General features: G+C 40.5%; 1 protein-coding gene across 1 annotated transcript in view; it reads right to left on the minus strand.

Annotated features, from left to right (window-relative positions):
• Positions 1–25011, minus strand: part of LOC149464511 (beta-1,4 N-acetylgalactosaminyltransferase 2-like) — a 76118-nt gene that overhangs the window by 21850 nt on the left and 29257 nt on the right. Inside the window, exon 2 of the mRNA XM_089674484.1 lies at positions 4719–4868. Coding sequence (XP_089530610.1) covers positions 4719–4868 — 150 coding nt within the window. The remainder of the gene's footprint in view (positions 1–4718; positions 4869–25011) is intronic.

Here is a 25011-nt window from a genome sequence, read left to right on the forward strand (position 1 = left end):
ATGTTGAAAAAAAAAAAGAAATTTTTTCTTCGTTTTTCTGTTATAAGATTTTGTAAATGAGTAATTGTTCTCCTTCACTGATGTACGCTAATGAGGCTGCAGAGATGGGCACTGATAGGCGGCATTGATGGGTGGCACTGATGGGCATTGTCATTTCCTTATATGGTGGGTGGGAGGCGGTTAAATAACTTGCTTGGGGGATGCCCTCATTGGCTCCTGCTGCTGTCATTTGCAGCCAGGGAGGAGAGAGTAGGGGTGGAGTTGAGGAGTGCTCTGTGTGTCAATGGACACATATTCCGACTCGCTAGTGCACCCACACAAGTTTCCCCATAGCAGGTGGCTTGCTATGGAGGCAATCAGAAGGGAGGAGGAGCTGAGAGCTCCAGCAGGAGACCCAAGAAGAGGAGGTTCAGGGCTGTTCTGTGCAAAACCATTGCACAGAGCAGGTAACTATGACATGTTTCTTAATTTGAAAAAAAAATACCTTTAGAATCACTTTAACCACCCGGCAATCACTTACAGTAAATATACTGCGAACGAGTGGCACATGCAATCATGTACCTATACGTTGGCCGATTCTTCCGGGTTCGGTGGCGCACACACACACACGCGCCCTCTGCCGCCCCTACTGTAATTGAACACAGTAGGTTGGCAGTTTGCATATATAGGAACATGGGGAGCTCTGATGAAGGGGGCACGTCCCCCGTAATGCACCACCTGGTAAAATGACATTCATTTGAACCAGAACAGTTCCATCGTGCGTACGACCCTTCGGTTCCTTGGCTTTCTTACAACTCCATTATTACTTTTGTGAGCATGTACTCTTATTATCCTCTAAAAGTGTTAACAATGCATTAGATGTTTGTGCCCTTTTGTTGATTTTCTATGTACAGCTCAGTAAGGATTTCCCTGCTACTTTTTCAATTTATTATCTGGATTTGCAATGAGATTTTGGTGCGCACAGAAAAATTTACATGTTTTGCAGCCATTAAGAAATATTTAATTAATAGAGACATACCCAAAAAGACTTGCAGCTGTAATTGCAGCAAAAGGTGGTTCTACCAGGTTTTGACTCTGGGGGGCTGAATACAAATGCACGACACACTTTTCAGAGATTTGTAAAATGTTTTGAAAACCATTTATCATTTTCCTTCTACTTCACAATTATGTGCCACTTTGTGTCGGTGCGCTGGCCTGCAGACCCTATATGGAAACTTGCGGAAGGTGTATTCCTCTAAAAGCGATCTAGACCATTTATAACTTTATGGTCCAACATATATGGTAAGAGGCCTCTTTCATTGGTGATTCACGGTGGAGGAGCATGTTGAATACATAAGATAAATATATAAAATGGAAAGATCACATATATTCTTTTTGCACCTATTTTATCTTGTAGAGTAACTACAATGAAAAACTAATAAACACATGGATTGTGTATGGACGTTGTATAATTTATATATATGGTTGTACGATTTGTAATTACAAAGCGCTGCTTTTATTATTTTTTATTTAATTGGTATCACAATTATATTTTTGACCTAGTGCTGATTGGATTTTTGATTAGGTTATTGTGTGGATGTGCTTAGAATTACAAGGAGGTTACACCCTCATCAATCAACACCTATCCCCATTGTGTAGAGCTGTTTAGTGGGCATGGCAGAGGTAGAGAGGGAGTTGGCTGTTATTTATCCAGTGTGTATACGCAAGTTGTGTGGCTCTATAGCCACATGGGCTGCACAGATCAGGAAAAAGAGGAAATTCAAATAAAGGTGTGCATTATTATTATAATGATGGTTGGCGGGGGGGGGGGTATTAGAATTGGGTATAGCAGCTGTGACATAGGCAATACCCCAGTCATGCAGCCTCTAGAAGGTAACTGTCTACACAACCAGGCTGCATCGGGGACACAAACAAGGAGGGAGGGACAGTGAACCAAAGGGTCAACCACTTTTTTATTGCAGAATACAGAAAGCTTAGAAGGGAACTAAAATTGGACCATTGCTCAATAGATGTGGCAACGGCTGGTCTACACACAACCAGGCTGCATCAGGGACACAAACAAGGAGGGAGGGACAGTGAACAAAAGAGTCAACCACTTTTTTATTGCAGAATACAGAAAACAAATACCATAGAGGCTGCATGACTGGGGTACTGCCTATGTCCCGGCTGCTATACCCAATTTTTATACCCCTCGCCAACCGTCATTTTAATAATAATGCACACCAACACCTTTATTTGGATTTTAATGGCCATAGCAACCAATTTAGTAACATCCATAACAAAATACATACTTATCTAGCATCATATGTGAAACCGTAACAAAATACCGTAACTGATTGACCTTCTAATAGGTCTTTTGAAGGCACAGGAGAACTAATAACCGGTTGTATCTGCCACCAGCTTCCAAATTAAGGCCCCCAGCCGCACGTACACCGGCTCGGGGAAATCTTACCAAGTTACCATCCGATCCGAAAATCCAGTAACCCATTCCTGCTGCACTTAGTAGGGAAGGTACACCCATACCTAAGACGGGCCCAACCCTTTTTCTCCCAAACTTTTTATCATCCCCTCCTTCAAAAACCTTGATACTTCTGCCCACTGCTATGACAATACAAAAAACCCACCTCAAAACGCCCAACTCATAACCAGCCTGAACTGCACAAGAACGCAGGCACCTGAAGCCAACCGTAAGCTGTCAACAACAGATTAGGAACTACTACCAAAATCCAGGAAGGGAGGGAGAAGCTCGTCCAACGATGACCCTACTAAAAGTGATAATGCAAGAAAGTCCACCTCCCACAAAACCCATCTCCACCCTGCTTTACCGCTCCCTACCACACCCTACCAGCCTCCAATAAGGTAAGGCTATCTTCTTTAACCATTTGAATACCAGGCAATTTTACCCCTTCCTGCCCATTCTAGTTTTCAGGTTTCAGCGCTCTCACACTTTGAATGACAATTGCGCGGTCATACAACATTGTACCCAAACTAAAATATTATCGTTTTCTTCACACAACTAGAGCTTTCTTTTGGTGGTATTTAATCACCACTGGGGTTTTTATTTTTTACTAAATTATCAAAAAGACCGAAAATTTTGAAAAAAAAAAAAAAAAAAAACACATTTTACTTTGTTTCTGTTATAAAAGTTTGCAAATAAATAATTGTTCTTCATAAATTTAGGTCGAGATGTATTCTGCTACATGTCTTTGGTGAAAATAACCCAAATTAGGATGTATTTTTTAGTTTGTGGGAAAGTTATAGAGTTCACAAACTATGGTATAGATCTGAATATTGATCAGTCCTGAAGTACTGACGGCCAATCTAATTTCTTGAGGTCCAAGAATGTCAGAACAGTACAGATATCCCCAAATGACCCCTTTTGCAGAGTAGACAGTCCGACGTACTTCATAAGAGGCATAGTGAGTTTTTTGAAGTTGTATTTTTTTTGTCATAATTTTTCAGAAAATGAAAAAAATGCACAAAATGATTTTCAATGAATGAATTTTTTTTATTTACATACTGTCACCAGTGCAGTACAGTGTCTTCATATAACTGGCATGACGGTGATCAGGGACACTGACTTGTGACAGTATGAAAAAAAAAAAAAAAAATTATATAATATATATATATATATATATATATATATATATATATATATATATATATATATATATATATTTTATTACATTTTTTTTTTCATATTTCTCTATGTCCAAAGTAGTACAATGTTACCATAGTAACATTGTACTACTTTGGGGAAGTGATCAGTATTTTTTTTTTTTTACACAATTTGCTTATAGCAAAGAATTACTTTGCTATAAGCAAGCATAGCAAGCATTTACCTGAATGACATCGATTCATTCAGGGTTTTTTTTTTTTTTTGTGCTTAGCTATGATTTGGCCACAGCTAATCACATGACATGTGCATGTGATTAGCTGTGACCATTCACAGCTAGGCAGTAGTATACAAAGGATGGCATGAATGAAGCCATCCATTGTATACAACTGTCATGTGACCTGCTGTGATTGGTCACAGCAGGTCACATGGTACCGGCAACGGGGCCGATACTCAGATCTGTCATCGGCCGTGTCCGAGGTACACGGTGACAGATCACGCGGCTGCGCGGCTCTGCAAGCGCGAAAAGTGCACATGTGCGGGAGGACGCCATTTGGTGTCCAACCCGGAAATCCAATACATTTTTCCAGCCGCCTTTTGGCTATTGGCCGGGCGTGTATTTGTTAAACACAGCACTATTTTACTCTCTCTCTTCCACAGCCTGTATCTGCAAACCCAGCCATGTAGGCCTTTTTACGAATGCTACGCATAAGTTCCCGGCCTAAATCTTGAATATGAACAGCAATATTTCCACCCCTTTGAAATGCAATCCACAGTGGATCATTTTTCAAAAAGGAGTTTGACAGGCAGTGAGGAGGCAAAATGTTGCCCGCTTTAAACCTCACAATGCTGCCCCACTGTGCCACCATTGCGTACATTGCACCACAATGTATTGCATTTGGTGGCAGTACTGCTTGCTGAAAGCAACACGCCATTTTATTTTTGCCATGTGAGTGGCTGCATTTCCGAGCTTAGGTGGGTGGTTGGTGGAGGTAAAACCGCAGCTCAACTGCCTGCTTCTACCCATGCTGCGATTGAGTCTTTAGGAAAGGTTTACCCAACACACACACATTCTTGTACACATTTCACTGCAGTGTCTTACCTTTTTTTGTAATGTTCATATTCCTTTTTACGTCTCTCCGATGCAGATGTTAAATTGTCTGCAGGCAAATATTCCTTTAGTTGATACACCTCCATCCCCTCCTTTTGTAAGGATTGGCAGGCGCATGCATTGCTCTTGGGGACTGGAAAACTAAAGCATAACATTAAAAGAGTATTACATTAGAATGTAATAGATATGTGACCTAACGTTTCAAGATATATACCATTCTGTGGTCTTCAATAATAAGTAAAAAAAAGGCAACAAAAAAAAAAAATTATATATATATATATATATATATATATATATATATATATATATATATATATATATATATATATATATATATATATACACACACACACACACACACACACACACATATATACATACACACACACACATACATACACACATACACATAATATACTGCCAAAAGTATTGGTCCAGCCCTCCAAATCATTGGGTTCAGGTGTTCCAATCCCCTCCATAGCCACAGGTGTATAAAATCATCACCTAGGTATGCAGACTGCTTCTACAAACATTTGTGAAAGAATGGGTCGCTCTCAGGAGCTCAGTGACTCGAAAAAAATTGCAAGGTATAATCCCAGAGGCATAACTAGAACCTTTAGGGCCCTGATGCAGAAAACCATGAAGGGCCCCCCTGACCAACTGGTCTTGAGGCCCTTCCTCCGAGCACGGGGTCCTTGATCTTGGGGCCTTCTAAAATATGGCCCCGCAGTGGGACTCTTTCACATGTTCTGCAACGGATCGGCTTCCTGCTGTCTTGGGGTGCCCCTACTGTGGAGGAACACAAAGACCTGGTTGCAAGTGCGACCTTTGTGACCCTGGTAGTTATGCTACTGGTTGAAATGCATGCTCTGCAGTGTGTCATGGGATGGGTGGATGCTCTGCACATACATAAAAACACACACACACTAATATATATATACACACATATATATACACACACACACATACATACACACACACACACACAGTCTTTCAAAAGATCAGCAGAGCAGTACCATCCTTCCCTTACACAGATGGGTACTGCACTTTGTATGTTCACTGTCTGGCTGAGCTCCCAGTGCCAGCGCTTGATGGGGAGTTCCATCTGACAGACTATCTTTACCAGCCGCATGGGCCATCTGGATCAGGGGCAAGGTTGCCATTGCGACCCCTGTAGCTACACCACTGTATAATCCACCTGGATTGACAAAATAGTTGTAATAATAATTACGGCTTTACTAACTAATGTCAAAGCTGCAAAATTGTGTTCAGGCATTAACATTTGTTTTACTATTAAGATGGCCATACACATAAAATTTTCATTTGAGAATTTTCGTCACAAAAATATTCATTTGGATTTTCTAATCATTAGTGGGGTCAAATCGATGTTTGTTTTCGACAGCAATGACAGAAAAATTTGAAGGGGCAGAAAATGAAACCTTTTCTCGATCAAACACATTTTTGGCCAGTGTATGTGGTTATCATTCAGAAAGTACATTTTAAAATCAAATGTTAAAAGACGATTTTCGAATAACATTCATTGAGCCCGGGTTCACATATGTGCGGTGCGGTATATTGCATGTGATTCTCACAGGAACCACACCGCATTCCTGTGCAAATCACATGCGATTTGTGTGCGGTGCGATTGGAGCCATACATATTCGCACTGCACTCAAAACATGCAGGACCCTTTTTTGGGTCCTCACTAGAATTGGATCGCATAAGTATTCACACCCAGGGGCAGACTGAGCATTTGGAAACTTGGGCACTTCCTGAGGGCCCGGGGTCAGTAGGGGGCCCCATGAGATGCCCCTGGTACCTTTTTCATAGGCTTTTTTGAGTTTGGGCAAGGACACAGGGGCCCCATGATCCCCTATTGCCCGGGGGCCCCATGAGTTGTCAGTCCGCCCCTGTTCACACCTATGCGATTCAATTCTGCACATCGCACTGGACCGCTTTCGGGGTGTTGCTAACTCAACCATTTCAATACCGTGCAATTTTACACCTTCCTGCCCAGGCCAGTTTTCAGGTTTCAGCGCTCTCACACTTTGAATGACAATTGCGCGGTCATACAACATTGTACCCAAACTAAAATTTTATCATTTTCTTCACACAACTAGAGCTTTCTTTTGGTGGTATTTAATCACCGCTGGGGTTTTTATTTTTTGCTAAATTAACAAAAAAAGACCAAAAATTTTGAAAAAAAAACACATTTTTCTTTGTTTCTGTTATAAAAGTTTACAAATAAATAATTGTTCTTCATAAATTTAGGCCGAGATGTATTCTGCTACATGTCTTTGGTGAAAATAACCCAAAATTAGGATGTATTTTTTAGTTTGTAGGAAAGTTATAGAGTTCACAAACTATGGTATAGATCTGAATATTGATCAATCCTGAAGTACTGACAGCCAATCTAATTTCTTGAGGTCCAAGAATGTCAGAATAGTACAGATATCCCCCAAATGACCCCTTTTTGCAGAGTAGACAGTCCGACGTACTTCATAAGAGGCATGGCGAGTTTTTTGAAGTTGTATTTTTTTGTCATAATTTTTCGGAAAATGAAAAAATTAAAAAAATTATTTTCACTATTTTTTTTTTTACATACTGTCACCAGTGAAGTACAGTGTCATCATATAACTGGCATGGCGGTGAACAGGGACACTGACTGGTGACAGTATGAAAAAAAAAATATATATATATATTTTTTTTTTTTATTACATTTTTTTTTAAGATTTTTTTTTCTTATTTTACTTTAACCAAAGTAGTGCAATGTTACCATAGTAACATTGTACTACTTTGGGGAAGTGATCAGTATTTTTTTTTTTTTACACAATTTGCTTATAGCAAAGAATTACTTTGCTATAAGCAAGCATTTACCTGAATGAAATCGATTCATTCAGCTTTTTTTTTTTTTTTTTTTTTTTTTTTTTTTTTGTGCTTAGCTGTGATTTGGTCACAGCTAATCACACGACATGTGCATGTGATTAGCTGTGACCATTCACAGCTAGGCACTAGTATACAATGGATGGCATCATGAATGAAGCCATCCATTGTATACAACTGTCATGTGACCTGCTGTGATTGGTCACAGCAGGTCACATGGTACCAGCAACGGGAGCCGGTACTCGGATCTGTCATCGGCCGTGTCCGAGGTGCACGGCCGCTGACAGATCGCACTGCTGCGCCGCTCTGCATTAGCGCAAACGGCGCATGTGCGGGAGCACGCCAAATGGCGTGCACCCGGAATGCAGGGACACAATTGAAGCCGCCAAACGGCCATTGGCCGGGCGGCTAATGGTTAACATACACACCCGCAACGGTTCGCATGAATGGGGTGCAATTCTGATGCGCTGCAGAATTCACACAGAAAACACTGCGAATTCTGCAACTCATCAATGTGAACCAGGGCTAAATGTGCAAAGAATTTTCATATGACTTTCCTTACGAATATTCTCGCCCAAAAATCTACACGTGTATGGCCAGCTTTAGTCACTAAGGGGTTAAAGAAGTCAAAAAGCACTTTATAATCTCTTTGTGAAATATAACCTCCCTCTATATAGATAGATATCCCACAATCAGCATGTTTTTCTACCAGTATACAGGTGAGCAATGCTCAGGAAATGGAAAAGAGCATTCTCAGTGTAATAGGTAAAAAAAAACAAAAAAACACAAAAATAAAGTTTAAAGATAGCAGGAACACTCACATATCATATTGGATAATTGCATGTGTAGATACAGCTTAGTAATATGCTAGTAACAGTGTTTCACTCAGTATCAGGTGTATACCAATGTGTCTACAAAGCCCCATCTGATGTGTTTAGTCACCTGGACTTCATTTGAAGCATCCATTGATAAGCAAACTATTCACAGATAAGCCAGGCAGATCAGTTGACTGATTTACACAAATGATCATTTGCAGCTGAAATATCTGCTACAGAGGTTGTCCATGTGTAATGTAAATGCTTAACAAAGTTCTCTTAAGCTGGGTACACACAGTCCGAATATCCCACATGGAAGAAAAATATATTTGAAAAATATTCTTCCCAAATATATTGACATCTATTTGAAATGCTAAAGTTTTGGCCATATTCAATATATTAAAAAAAGTTTTATATATATATATATATATATATATATATATATATATATATATACATACATATATACATACACACACACACACACACATATTTTTAAAAATACATTTCAGATATACTGTATGTCTTTGTTAAAATAGCTTTTTTATATGTTAAGAAGAATATTTTTTTAAAAATGTGTATTTTTAAATATAGTCTTCAGATTAATTTTTAAACACAAAAAAAAGTAATTTTAACGTATATTTTTACATATATTTGTAAATGCATTGCAAAAATGTAGATTTGTATTTTTAGACACACAGTATATTTGAAATGTATTTTTAAAAATATTTTTTTAAAAATTTGTAATAAAAACGCATTTCAACATGCACAACTATGAGCAGGGCGGTCGCCACGGCAACATGACATCACATGTGCGCCCCTTTCAGCTCACAGTCTTTCTCCCTGCCTGTACACAAGCATCCAGCAAGAATCCTGGCACATCTGTTTGCCCTCAAGGTAGGGTGTAGTCTTACAGGGGCACTCTGATAGCCACATTGAATGTTAAGGGGGCACTCTGATGGGCAGAACATATAATGTGCCCCTCAGAGTGCCCCTTAACATGTGCGCATCAGCATGCCCCTTATATTATGTTAAGGGGCACACTGACTGGTACAACATAGACTGTGCCCACCAGAGTTCCCCTTAACATAAAATGTATCCATCAGAGTAAGCCTTAATATAAATGTGCCCATCAGAGTGCACTCTGATGGCACATGTGATGAAAAGGGGCACTCTGATGGGGATGATATAATATAAAGGGGTACACTAATGGGGAAATATGATAGAAAGGCGTACTTTGAGTGTAAGGGGGCACTCTGACGGGAATACTTGATGTAAGGTGGTATACCTGATGAAAAGGAGTACTCTGATGGGGACAACTGATGGAAAGGGGCACTCCCAAGGGGGTAGTGCTATATATACACAATACATGTGGCTGCAGGGCATGACTTGGCCGCAGATGAAAGGCCCAGTACAGGTTACAGCTTCCTGGTGGGCTTGTTCTTGTAAGTCTGGACTAGGATCTGCACTCAAATGGAAACTGAAGCTGCTAAGAGATTGTGATACATTATTCCAATTATTCCACGGGAACAATCCGAGGAGTATCCAACATGTTTCAGGGGTCCAGAAGCCCCCCTTCACATGAAAACAATAAGAATGAATTAGGAGTGAACTGGATCTTTAAAGTAATTTTTCCAGGGTGGCAGGCTGCCAAATCAGCTGCTGGCAAGGCCTGTGGTGGTAGTCACACTGGAAGAAATAACATTAAGGTCCAAGCCCTGATGAAGGGGGCATTTTTGGACCCCTAAAACACATTGGCTACTCTTTGGATTGACCCCCTGACTTTTATTGAAATAAATTGTATCTGGACATCTTAGCGATGGTGTGGTGCTTCAATTTCCATTTTTCTTTTTACTGTGTATTAATTTGTAATGTGTATTAATTTTTTCAAAAAAGGTACATCACGGACAAAAAAAAAAAAAAGGCTTTAGGTTGTCCAAAGTAGAATATAAAAATCTTGCAGTAGACAAGCAAAAACAAGTAAGAATTTCACACTTAACATTTTAACACTGAGTGACAAACATACACATTTGGAAAGGCAACCATCTTAAAAAGGCGCCAATAACAGAAAGAAAAGAAATGGAGAGGTGAGGAAGGAAGTGACCCAAAGCCACAGTTGACCAAAAAGTCATTGTAGGTTACAATGGGTAGTGAGGTAGACCCCATAGAGATGTGCAGTGGGAGATTACAATTTCCAGTTTTGTTATACAAGCCATGTAGAACATAGAAGCCACCTGCCCAGGAACCAGACTACTTATATTAATATCAATACCTTAAGATAACACAATGGATCCGGCATTATTTTTCCACTTTCGTAAGATCTAAACATGCCCGAGCTCATCCCTGCTCAGTAGCACAATTGCCTATAAAACAGACAGTGGAGGTAATGTAATGTCTTTCCTGTTGGAGCACATCATAGATAGTTATGCCTTCATCTTTCTTCCAGGGACAGGTTTAGAATGTCAAGAATAGTTCCTGGGACTTTTTTAGCCTAGGGTATGTCCTTTTACAGCACTGATCAACAGAGCGACAAATGGAACATTGGCTAAATATCCTAAAGACGCCTAACCAGGGAATCATTCCTGAAAGCCAGTTCTGTTGCTGTGGGTTACTACATAGGAGTCCACCTCTCCTTCCCCTATTAACCTCCCTGATGGTATTCCCGAGTGTAGCTCGGGGTAAAGTTTCAGTACCAAAAGCGGTAACCCCGAGCTACACTCGGGCTTACCATTTGGCGTTGCTCCGCAATCCCTCGATCACTTACCTTGTCTTGCGCTCCCGCGATGTCCCTCCTGCAGTGTCCCCGGCAATGTCCTCCGGCGCATGCCGGCATCTGTCATCTGGGTTCCGTTCCCTGCGAGCGTCGGGACGTACAGGGGACGGAACGGCGGGAAATTTGAAAGTGACATTCACTAAATACACTAAAATCACATAGTAAAACATTCCTGTATCAAAGCATTTCACATACATTTTGTCCCGAGTGCTTTGTCCTGCGCCCTGCCTGCATTTTTACTGTTCTTTCTGCCTGGAAACTGAGAAATGTCCATGGCGTCCAAAAAGCGTCCCTTTAGGTCAAAAGCGGTTTTAGACCGGCTAGAGAACAGCGATAGTAAATCAGAACCACTTGCAGAATTGAGTGATGATTCGCGGGGGAATTTCGTCATCAGACACTGAAAACGATTTTGCGACTTTGCTCAGTGATGTGCAAACTTGGCGCTATATTTCAAATTTCAGTGTTTTTGGTTTGATTATATTATTGAATTAAATTTATTATTTTTTATGATTATTTATTAAATTATAATTTATGATTTTGTGTTTCAAATTTTAACATACCCGGGATGTTTACTAGACTCTTGTTCGGACAGATTTCAGTGAGTTATTCCTAAGAATTACAGTCTACAATAAAAAAAATACATATTTCCATGCAAAACAAAAATGTACCGCTTTGAGCACAGAAATATGGACATAATTAGACTGCTAGGGAGGTTAAAATGCAGAAATCTCCTATGATAGAAATACAGAAGCTTCCACTGCTGGTTTCCTTATGAAATGCTACAAGCCTAGCTGCCAAGCTAATCAAGTGGTTTCGGTCTTTTTTGGAGTCTCTGATCTGGTATTTGTATGGGGACAAGGAGTTCTAACAATACCTCATGGCTTGTCTCATGCTTGGTCTTAGGCTGGTCATACACTATACAATTTTCTGTCCAATTTCCTTTAGATTTACCATCAACTATGTAGTGCAAGGGCTTGCCCAATTGGATACAATTGAAAGTGTTTAGGTTTGACCTCCTATTATAAGGTTTTTGGTAAATCTAAACCAAAATTCTTAAGAAAATTGTATAATTTATGGCCAGCCTTAGGCCTGGTTCACACTGTGCATTCTGCACACTCAACTACACTAGGTTTGCCACCTCATCCCTTTAAAACTGAGCACATATTAATTACACAGGTTCTGAGACTGATTGTAAATAATATGTGTTTAAAAATTGATGGGAGGTGGAAACCCTACGCTACCTGCAGCCAAATCACACTGTCATTCATTCTGAATGGCGCCCACAGCGTGATTGCCCGTGTGGGAACTGCATGGTCAAAAAGACCACGTGGTCTCCCTGCTGCTCTGTTTTAAAAAAGGTCCATGCACTTTTTTAGTGCAGTTCAAATGAAAGGGCTGCCATGCCTGAGCAAACACAGACCACACAGCCTGCAATAGTGTGAACCAGGCCTTGGACATCAGAATGCAGTAATGATGTAAAGCAGTAGATCCCAACTTCAGTCCTCAAGAACCCCCCCAACAACAGGTCATCTTTTTAGGTTTTCCTTCAGCTTGCACAAATCAGTGGCAATGTCCATGGCTTGGTATTTATGACAGCTATTTCGTCTAAGGGAAATATCCCAAACCTGGTCTGTTGGGGGTGGTTGAGAAGTTGGGAAACCGAGAAGTTTGGAAACCCTGAAGTAGAGGAACACAACAAGCGATCCAAAGCTTGGAGGACAAATTGTCTGTAAAGTCTAATCATCAACCAAGTTGTCACACAACATTCTGATCACATACTAGCCAAAGTTTCACATCTTGTCAGCTGCTCTATTGAAAATATTACATAACAAATGAAGCGATCAGAAAATGAAAATCGCACATCCAAAGTTCCTTACCTGACTATGAGATATGGCAGTGTTCCTAAAGCTTGACTGTAAGGCATGTCCAAGAACCAGTCCCTATAGCACACAAACAGGACATATCCCAGGACAACGACACTCACAAACAGTAGTTCCCTCTGGATGGAAAGCATGTTGAAGCTCTTCCTGGGAGCATTGCATCAGCACATAGAACACATTCCCTATGGAATGAGACAGCTGCTGACTTTCGAAGAGGTGCTAACAGCTAAACACACCTTCCTTAGAGAGAATTCATGCAAATCTAATGCAGCTGTAACAAGAACTCTATGTATTGTCATAAAGTTAATGGTGCTGAAGCATCTAAACAAGAGCACAGGTTACAAAAAAAAAAGGTATTTGGAAACTAGCAATTTATTTTGCCTTGGCAATCTTTGAATCAGGTGCAACCTTCGATTACCAGCCTCAGGGGTTAACAGGTACAAGTCAGGTGCAACTGATCTGCTGCAACATCCAAAATTCTGTAGCACAGCCAGGCAACGCCAAACAATGAAACATATTCATTATAATTATGCAGCATGATTCATAAATAACTCTCTTAGGGCTCGTTCACACTTGACTTTATTTCTAACGCTTGCCAAACGCTGCTATAGCGTTTGACAGGCGTTTTTAACGCTCCTCAAATGCTCCCCAAACGCCCCATGCGCGGTTTTGAGGTGATTGAGAGGCGTTAAAACCGTACCACAAACGCCTATAATGAAGATAAATGGTCTTAACGCTCCGCAACCGTGTCGCAACCGCACCGCACCGCAAACGCCTGCCAGGCTTTTACCCCCTTCCTGCCCAGACCAATTTTCAGCTTTCAGCGCTCTCATACTTAGAATGACAATTGAGCTGTCATGCCACACTGTACCCAAACTAAATTTTTAGAATTTTTTTGAGACAAATAGAGCTTTATTTTGGTGGTATTTAATCGCTGCTGGGGTTTTTATTTTTTGCTAAACAAACTAAAAAAGACCAAAAATTGTGAAGAAAAAAGTTTTTCTTAGTTTCTGGTATAAAGTTTTGTAAATAAGTAATTTTTCTCCTTCACTGATGGACACTGATAAGCTGCACTGATGGGCACTGATAGGCTGCACTGATAGGCTGCACTGATGGGCACTGTTATGCAGCACTGATGGGCACTGTTAGGCGGCACTGATGGGCACTGTTATGCAGCACTGATGGGCACTGTTAGGCGGCACTGATGGACATTGATAGGTGGCACTGATTCAACTGATGGGCACTGATTTAACTGATGGGCACTGATTGCCAGCACAAATGGGCACTGATGGGCACTATTGGCTGCACTGATGGGGCTACACCAGGGATGGACTGACAACTCATGGGGCCCCGGGCAATAGGGGATCATGGGGCCCCTGTGTCCTTGCCCAAACTCAAAAAAGCCTATGAAAAAGGTACCAGGGGCATCTCATGGGGCCCCCTACTGATCCCGGGCCCTCGGGCAGTGCCCGAGTTTCCAAATGGTCAGTCCGCCCCTGGGCTACACTGATCACCAGGACACTGATGATCAGTGTAGATGTCCCCATGCAAAATGCCACTTACCAGCTCTCCTCTACTCATGCGCTGTCAGCATGAGGACAGGACTGCTGATAACCAGAATTTCCTATTTACCCGGTGATCAGCTGTGATTGGACACAGGGGACGCGCAGGGGGTGTGGTTCAGGGAAGATGTCCATGGACGCCCTCCCAGAACTAGCCGACCGTGCTCTAACCATCTTTTTGCTATAGCACGGCCAGGAACTGGTTAAAAAATAATTTTAGGTCACAAGATTAGTTAAAACCCCCAAACATTAATATTTTCTGTAAGCAGAGACCCTGGAGAATATAATAGTCGTAGTTCAGGTTTTTGTGCACATTTCATTAAAAAATTCATCAAAGTAAATTTTCGGGCATGACAGGCAATATGTTACCCAATTTTTTGATAAAATATAAAATATGAGGTTGCACAGAGTAAATGGATGCCTAAAATATCAAGCTTTAAATTTGCGCATGCCCTCAAAATGACAACAGACTTTAGTACTCTATATTTTGCATAGGGGACTTTTTAAAAGCCTCTACAGGTCATCATTTTAGAGTTAAAGTGATATTAGGGAAAAAATTATTTTTTTTTAAATAATACACGTCATACTTACCCGCTCTGTGTAGTGGTTTTGCACAGAGCAGCCCCGATCCTCCTCTTCTCAGGTCCCCCATCGGCACTCCTGGCCCCTTCCTCCTGCTGAGTGCCTCCAGAGCAAGCAGCTTGCTATGGGGGCACCCAAGCAGGCTGCATGTCCATTAACACACAGAGCCGCAGCTCAGCCGCACTACCTCTTTCTCCTTATTGGCTCACTGGCTGTGATTAGTTTAGAAGGATAAAATCACAAATTAAAACAATCAGGAAAATAATCCCATTGTTGTCAAACCATTGTTCCATTCAAAAAAATATCTTTGCCCAACACAAACCAAGAGGTCAACGCATTACTCACTTCTTCAGGACCTTGCATTCTTGGCAAAGAAGAATAGCCTGATTGCCTCGAAGAATACAAGGTCCAGAAGAAGCAAGTAATGCAAAACGTGTCAACCTTTTCGGTTGTGTTGGGCAAAGATATTTTCTGGATAGCACAAGTGGTTAACAATGGTTTGACATAAATGGGATCAATTTCCTGATTGTTTTAATTTGTGAGTTTAATCTTGTAATAAACTTTATGTAAACATTTTTATCTATGCATGTGTCCATCCTCTTTGTACCAGTAAAGCCCAATAACAATATGGGTTTGGTGTTGTATAGTTTATGGATGTGGTAAGTCAGTAGCAGCTATAGTTTTTATATATAGATTTGGCCTTCCTTACTGACTCCAATACATTTCATTTAATTAGTAAGATTTCCAGATTTTTCAACAAACTTTTGGGGAAGAAAAATGTCCCAATTTGAACTTGTCAGGATGGTTTCAACTAATGTGGGGGAACCATGGCTTACTTTCACCTTCAGCAAGATCTTTTATACTACATGTTTTGCAACTGTCCTGGAGGTAGTCTAGGACATGGCATATTTTGTTGCCAGATGGTGGTGTTCATTTAGAAAATAACTCCAGATGAGACAATTTGTTAAGCAGCACTGAACTTCCTTGTTGTTTGGGCACTTGAGTCTGAAGGGTTTCCTGGTCAACCACCACGCTTCAGATATTGCACATGGCCCATATGGAGACAAATGCCAAATATAGGTGGGGCTCTCTGAACCTAACGAGAGCCAATGGGATAGAAAGCAAGATCTGAGTACTTGATTTGCCTAACTAAATCAGACCAGACTTTGGTCTAAAAAAAGTTTCGCCTTGAGTGTTTGGTTAGGCTTTGAAGTGATACTAAAGGCAAAATTTATTTTTTAAAGAAATAGGTACTTACCTACTCTGTGCACAGAAAGGTCAATGTCCTCCTCTTTTAGCCCCCCGCTGGAGCTCCTTCTTTCTTCAGGTGCCTCCTTTAGCAAGTCGGTTGCTAAGGAGGCACCTTTGTGTGCATTTTCAGACACAAACAGCACTGGAGGCTCTGCCTCCCTCACCCACATGGAAGAAAAATATATTTGAAATATATTTTAAAAATATTCTTTCCAAATATATTGCCACATATTTGAAATACTACAATTTTGGCCATATTCAATATATTTCAAAATATATTTCCATATATATATATACACATACTGCATGTTGAAATGCGTTTTTATTACAAAATATATGAAAAGTATTTTTAAAAATACATTTCAAATATGCTTTTGTATGCATTTATATATGTAAAAATATATGTTAAAATGACTTTTTTATATGTTAAAAAAATCTGAAGAATATATTTAAAAAAAAATTATATTTTTAAAAATATATATTTTTTTAAAATATATTCTTCAGATTTTTTTTAACCTTGTTACGTATATTTGTAAATGCATTCCAAAAATGAAGATTTGTATTTTTAAAGATATACAGTATATTTGAAATGTATTTTAAAAAATATTTTTCATATATTTTGTAATAAAAACGCATTTCAACATGCAGTATATATATATATATATATGTATTTAAATATATTTTGAATTATATTTAATATGGCCAAAATCGTAGTATTTCAAACCTCTCAACCTTCTGAGATGAAGAAGAGGAAAACCTTCTAGTACAAAGTATGCAGGCAAAGGATACACCCTTTCCACTCCCACAGTTACACAGACCACAAATTATTACAATTAAAAATAACTTTTCCCATGGATTAGGTATATCTCTATTATTTAATGGACCTATGGCTGGCCCTCTTTTCTTTCCTTCCTCTTTCTTCTCCCCTTTTTTTCCCCCTTTTTTTCCGATGTATTCTTTATCTTTTTCTTCGACTCTTCTTGTTTATTTTTTTCGGTCTCCTTATTTTTGTTAGTTGGTTATATGAAACTGCCCATGTCTACTGACCAATGGTATATTTGCTACCCTATTGGGGTTGTGCTTTAGTGTTTACAACATCATTGGTCGATGTATTCTTATGTGCCTATATATTCCATGAATCTGATTGCTTGCCACAACTCACCATGTAGGTGGGCTATGTTTTCTATTCTTCTGTATACTACTTTTTACAGATTTTCAATACAAATATTGACATATAAAAATTATGTTTCACTTTTTCTTTATATTGGCTTTTCAAAATATCAGAGGCAATAATTCAGAACACTTTTGGTAGAGAATTTATAATTATGTCTATCAGACCAAAATGAGGGACAACTTAGGAGAAATAGAGGAACAGAAGGAATCAAGTGCCTGATCTCTCCCTTTCTGGGTTTGCCCATGTACAGAGAACCACACTGGCACCTCACCAGGCACACACATAGCAAAAGACTGTCCTTCTGTTTGAACCAATTCCTTCTGTCCCTCTAAATGCAAGACAGGTGTTTAGTGTGTGTCTACCTGGTGAGATGCTGGTGTTGTTCTCTACACATGGATAAAACCAGCCAAAAAATTAGAAATCCGATTCCTCAGCATAGTAAGCGTACAACAGACTGTATTTCCAGTAGTAGGGCAAGGAAGACTCTTGGAACACACGCAGAGATAGACAAACTTTCCATAGGAAAGAATGGAACGTCTACTGCTCTGAAGTAAAAGGGCTTGCTCTCCTTATGTGCCAAAAAGAAGAAGGGTCTTTACAAATACATGCTTAAAAGAAGAAGGTCCTTTTAGCTGTGTTGCTCCTAGTGGGCCGTTAGAGAAGATCCCCAGATAAACAAGAACACATAGGCCTAAAACTTGGGGGGAGGTTGCTTTAAGCATTCTTCCATGACAAATGCATGTGTTGTAATGCAAGTTGATAGGGGCATACCACAACTAAGGTATACTTTGCAATTCACTCTGGATATCACTTCAAGGAACATCTACATTGTTATGGCCAACACGCAGTACACCTATCCTTTGACAATAAAGGCATACCACAATGCACAGATGTCCGTGTCAGGAATGGTCTTATCTCTGGTAGTGCTGGGGCTTACCTGCCGTGTGGGCTGCAGTACCAGTGCTGGCCAGCGGGTGCTCTCAGCAGCCAGTTTCTCACTCCTGCAATCAGGCCATCACCTGAGGCTGATTGCAGGAGGTGTATTAAAGCAGGACCAGGCCTGCAGTCAGTGCCTTGGTGTATTGCTCCCTTGTGCCCTGTATCCTGCCTGACGCTCCTGCTGGACTCTGACATTGCTTGAACTCTGCCCGTACCGACCCTGGCTATTCCTGACCACTCTTCTTCCTGCTCCTTTGTACCTTGTCTGCCCGTTAGCTACCGACCCAGCCTGCCTGACTACCTTTGTGCTCCATACATATTTATATCAGTTAAGGTTTGGGTTTTGTTTGCACTTCGTTGTACATATTTATATTAGATTAGGTTTGGTTTGTTTGCACTGTGTTTGTGTATTGTTTAGCCTTTATTAAATTATATTGTTTACACCTTACTTGAAGGCTGCGTTTCCCTGTGTCAGTTCACACATCTCTGGTCATACCTGGATCCCTGACAGTCCGTTGTCCAAAAGGAATACAGGTGCTTTTTTTTAATTTGAGGCTCATTAAAGACCAATTGAAAGTAAATGAACTCCAAAAAACATAGCTGTAAATAGAGCTTAAATCATTTATTTATATCTTTTTTTTAATGGCTAACAATTGCAATTTTTCAGACTTTAGGTAAAGGAAGCATGAATGAATGTTTGACAAATGTTATCTATGCTCATCTAGCAATTAAAGGTTGAACCCACATTTAGTCCCAATCCTCCCTCTCCAAATCTAGAGCATGTTCAAGCATTATTTTTTAGCTTTACTGTGTTTCTGTAGTGAGAAACAGTTTTTATTACTCCCACTGACATCATCACCAGGTTTGTAAAATTCTTATAGGGGTAGCTTTTGGGAGACGAGATCAGCACGTACCCTACTTCACTTTCAATTGATGTAGGCACATCTTCCAGAATTACATCTCCCAAGAGTTCCTTCTGTACATTAAATATGTGAGGTCAAGGAGGCAACATAGAGGGTACAGATAGAAGGAGTTTTGTAGTCTGGCAGGGGAGAAGCTGATGGAGTTGGTTGAGATTTTTAGTGCAGCAGAAGCAGAGATGTTAGTCTACTACAAGGATTTCAGGGCTTGCTGGATTTATGAAAGGATCAATAAATATTTTTCTATACTGGCAGTATTTTTAGGGGACTAAAAAATATAATGAAATGTGCATGTATTGCAGAGATGTAATTTTTCTTTTTAATTTAGTTCACATAGTTTATACAGTATACTTTAAGTCAATGGTCCTCAAACTGCAGCCTGAGAGATGGATGCGGTCCTTTGTTTGTCTTTATTCTGCCCTAGGGCACTACTCCTCCCTCTAACACAAACAATGGGGCCCACTTATACCAATAATGAGACACTAGTGACACTAGCTACAATTCCCTCCAATGACAGCAACAACGGGCAATACTAATCTCATTGACACCAAGAATGGGCCATAATTCCTCCTCCCACTTTCCGCAGGTGCTAGGCCATTTTTTTAACACCCATTGACTACTGAGCTTGGGGTATAGTTTACTCCATTTTCTACTCCCACTGGCTGCTTTGTGGCCCACTTTAAGTCTGAAGTATAGTGAACTGGCCTACTTTAAGTTAATAAATTCTATATATTTCTGCTTGGTTTTTGTAGAGATTGGGGATGAAATTCAGGTTGCCACTACCATGGGATTAAGGCAAATTCTGCGTGTTCGAGGTTTGTGGTCCTACATAGTTACCGAGGTTGAAAAAAAACACTAGTCCATTTAGTTCAACCAACAGAAGTAAAGTCAGGCCTGGAGTAAAGGAAAACAAAGCCTAGACACAGGGCCAGCATGACTGGGTTAAAATGGGTTTGGACAAAGGAGGAGTTACTGTGGGAATAAATGTAAAATAGGTTAGGGGTACACGCTGGATTAGTAGAAAGGAATGGAGCAGGTGAAGCTTCAGGAGCTGGAAATGTGGTAGGGACTAGAAGATGTTCAGTTGGAAGAGAGTCTGGACGGGACAACTTCCTACCCCTCCCTCCTTTCGAGGTTTGGTGGTTTGGTTTTGTTCGGTCATGTTCGGGCATGGAGTCTGTGTCTTTTTTGTCATGGTGGGGCATGAGGTCCATGGATGTGTTATGACTAGGGGTAAAAATGTACATTTGTAGGGACCCTTCTTGGGTATGACTCCCATTATTCTGGCTGTGGTACCTGCGAATACTGGTTTGCCTCCGAGTCTCTGTTTTTGCAGCTGGAGGGAGGCCTAACTGGTGGTGTGCACAGGTACTTGAAGTACATGCCCACAAGGACCTTGGGGACCCTTGAATACTGTCTGTATGTTATATGTTTAATATGTTATTTATATTTGGATAATAAAAGGCTGCTATGACCATTTAAACTCCAGTGCCATGTCTGGTCATTCATGGTAGTGGTTGGGGGAGTTGAGGTCAGGCAGCTTGGTTAAGGCATCTTTTATACCCTAGTCATGGTGAAATAATGGTGAATTTACGAGGCTAAATTCTTTGTATTCATAATGCACTACAAGAGCCTTTAAACTTAGGTTAGCTGGCTTAGAAAGTTGTTAAAGTTTGTTAAAATCCAAGTCCAAGGAAAATGGATATCATCCTTTGCAGTAGAGCTGTCCCCGCATGGCAAGGGTTAAATGTTCACTTAGGTTTAGGGATTCTCATGGCCAGCATTAGCAACAATGCATACTGGCAGGGCTGGGGCAAGAGGTAGGCAGAGGTAGGCAAAGAAGGTACCTGCCTTGGGCAAAGCAATCCTTCAACTGTTTTCTTTAAAAAAAATTAATTGCCAGTCTGTGGCATACCTGGCATACATGGAACCCAGGAGTACATAATACACAGAGTACAACCACTTTCCAATACAAATCCCCCTTCCCCCCAGCCCATATCCCTAACAGTACAGATCTCCCCCAACATCCCCCTTCCCAGCCCACCCACTTAGTAGACTTCCCCTACTACAGACCCCCCCCCTGAACAAACCCTTCAGTACAGACTTAACCAGCACAAAAGCCTCTCAGTACAGCTCTAACCCCCGCAAAAAACACCTGAGTATAGACCAACAACTCCCCAGCACAGACCCCTCAGCACAGACACCCCCTTTCCCAGCACAGGCCATTCAGAAAAGAAGCAAAACCCCTAAATACTGATATCCTCCCAGCACAGGCAGAATAGTCAGGAGCAGGGGCGGACTGACAACTCATGGGGCCCCCCCGGGCAATAGGGGATCATGGGGCCCCTGTGTTCTTGCACAAACTCAAAAAAGCCTATGAAAAAGGTACCAGGGGCATCTAATGGGGCCCCCTACTGACCCCGGGCAGTGCGCAAGTTTCCAAATGGTAAGTCCGCCCCTGGTCAGGAGTCAAGCCAAGGGTCGTTGTGAGCAGGGTTTAGGCAGAGTCAGGAGCAGATCAGTTCAGCAACAGAAGAGTAATACAGGAACAGATGCACTGATACTAGGAAACATAGTAGACCAAACAGCACTGACACAAGGAACTAGTGCAATTTAAATAGCCCGCCTAGTGCCAATGCACCCTCACGTATGCGCAGATGTGCGCACCTGTGGGCGTGCTCATGCACCCGAGCACGGCTTATAGGAATCCTGCATGCAAAAGAAAAACAAAAAAGAGGGCACAACGGCCTAGTGCATTATCGTAAAAAATATTTCTTGAAAGAATAAAAAAGTAGGTATCATACTCACAATGGACATATAAAATACAGGCACATCACAATGAACAATGGTGTTCAATCCATAGTGGCTCTGAGGAAGAGGCTGAGTCCTCGAAACGCGTCAGTCAGTTGGTCATCCAGAGTTCCATCGTTGTGGACTCAGATGCTATATGGATTGAACACCATTGTTCATGGTGATGTGCCTTTGTTTTATATGTCCATTGTGAGTATGATTCCTACTTTTTTATTTAAAAACATATTTTTACGATAATGCACTTGGCCGGTGCGCCCTCTTTTTGTTTTTCTTTTGCATTCAGTGACTTTGGACTACCCAGGTCCATTGCCACAGCAAGGAGTGCATATTCCATCCCCAGCGCAGGAGTAAAGTATTTGCTGTGTTTATCGGAATCCTGCGCATGCGTGTTCCCTGGCACACTAAAAAGGCAAAAATATTGTACTTATTCCATGAACAGTATTTAAGCAAAAAATGGGTATTATATTATGTTTGTTTGCACTATAATCCATTTTATAACAAAAATTGCAACTGCCACCATCTCTTACAGGGCTTCTGCTTGAATAAATTATGAGGGTTCTTCAAAAAGTTTCTATACTTTTTTAAACTCCTTTTCAATATAAAAAAAGTGGCAACTTTTTGAACACTCCTCGGATATATTCATTTTAGGGTTTAAGGTATTTTCCAGTGGAAAATGTAGATTTTTTTGTCCGTGTGTGTGTGTGTAAAAAAAAAAAGTTAAAATTAAAAAAAAAAAAAATGCCCTGCAGAAATGGTTAGGAAAATGGACCATGTCCATTACTATAATAGTGTAATAGTGTCAAGTCTTATCGTACCAGCAAACTTCGATACATTTTATTCTATATTCCTCTTACCTGGTTTTCTTCTGAGCTGCATCCAGTTCTGATTTCTGACCCCTTACCATTTCCCCAGGCACTAGGATTTTATTGCAGGGCCCAGCCGGGAACTGTCCAATAATGTAGCAAAACAAGGCACATCCCAGGAAAATGAAGACAATGCATAGCAGGGCTTTCCCGGGGTTTCTTCCTGGGAACATTCCTCTGATAGCTTAAGATGCCTTCAAGTGGATATGACAGACTGAAACACTCATTGCAGAATACTACACCTGCTGACTGTGATCCGATAGCTTCCTGAACACACCCACACCAATGACATACTTGAGAACTATGCGTGATAGATCCTTTTGGACAATTATGAGGGATCGAATCAGGTTTCAGGAAAACGTTACAAATTCTCTACGTAACAGCATATCTCCATTATAGCTGAACTCTAACTAGATAAAAAGAACTCCATTTAAACCATTTATATAATCCTTCTATTGTCTGAAGGTAAGACAAAGCTCAATACCTGAACCCAGTTTCACAATTTTGCAGTGTGTTAGCAAAATTGTGCATATCATCTTAGCTACCTTGTGTATCCAGGGGAATTATACAATGTTTTTTTTTTTCAGGACAAATTGGACGTTCATGTGCAGAAAAACGTTAATAGATATCTACTGATTTTTTTTATTATCAAGGGAAACTGGTCCAAGACAATAATTTTTTTTTTTATTTAATTGTAAATTTCTTGCTGTTACTACAATATTTTTTTTTTCCAGGACAAATTGGACCTTCATGTGCGGAAAAATGTTAATAATTATCTACTGATTTTTTTTATTATCCAGGGAAACTGGTCCAAGACAACATTTTTTTTCTTAAATTTAGTTGTAAATTTCTTGCCGTTACCATGACCCACCACATCAAAAAACCCTGAAATAAATTCTCCTACTCTTAACCTTTGTAGTAATACTGCATATGCGCATATTATTTGTTATTTGTACCCATAGTAGGTCCAAGTATTTGTTTTTTATGAAACCTAAACACACCATCACTGACAATAAATAGAAAAAACTTTTTCTATCCTACCTAAAACAGACCATGATAATGATCATGAACTTTGATGCCAAATGTGACCTGGTCCTTGAAATCTGACCATGACTGTGACCTTTCACCTGGAACCTAAAACTAACCTAGATCAATCCCTGATTTAACCATTTTAGCTTTTTATTTATTATTATTATTATTATTGTTATTATTATTATGTGAAGCAGGAAGTGGGTGTGTAACGGAACCGACCCAGATTGCGCTTGAGTACTTCCGTTAGACTACCGTTCGAACACTGACAACAGACAGCACAGCAAAGACATACAAGACTAGAGGACACCAGTCTTGAAGTAATCCAAAGGTAAACTACTTTATTTGAATACAGATACAAGATATATACACTGAGGGGACAATCCCCCCTCCCTGCATAATGACGCAGGGCGGGGCAAACTACATTTAGTAACAAGAGACACACAGGTATTCAAACTTCATTCCAGCAGACAGTCCCATCAGGAGGGAGGGCTGCTGGAGACACCCCCCACTAAGCTAATACACATAAACACATACATCCCATAATAGCTTGCTCCCAAACCAGACAGACAATAGAACAATCAGAACAATCATGGGATGCAGCCACATGACTATTAGGACAGATCACCCTGTACCCCTAACAGGCACAGGGTGATTTACACATAAGAGGGATATGGGGAGCTGATACAGGGGTCTCCCCACCTCTTCAAAATGAGCTGGGTTCCATGGGCCCACCACCCAAAGTGACTCTAGTCACAGGGTGCACTCAACGGAAATTACAGCAGGAGGAATTTTCTAAGTT

The sequence above is a fragment of the Staurois parvus genome, unplaced genomic scaffold (assembly GCF_062004578.1).
Source record: "Staurois parvus isolate SC_StPar_1 unplaced genomic scaffold, SC_StPar_1.0 ptg000151l, whole genome shotgun sequence".
NCBI classification, from domain to species: Eukaryota; Metazoa; Chordata; class Amphibia; order Anura; family Ranidae; genus Staurois; species Staurois parvus.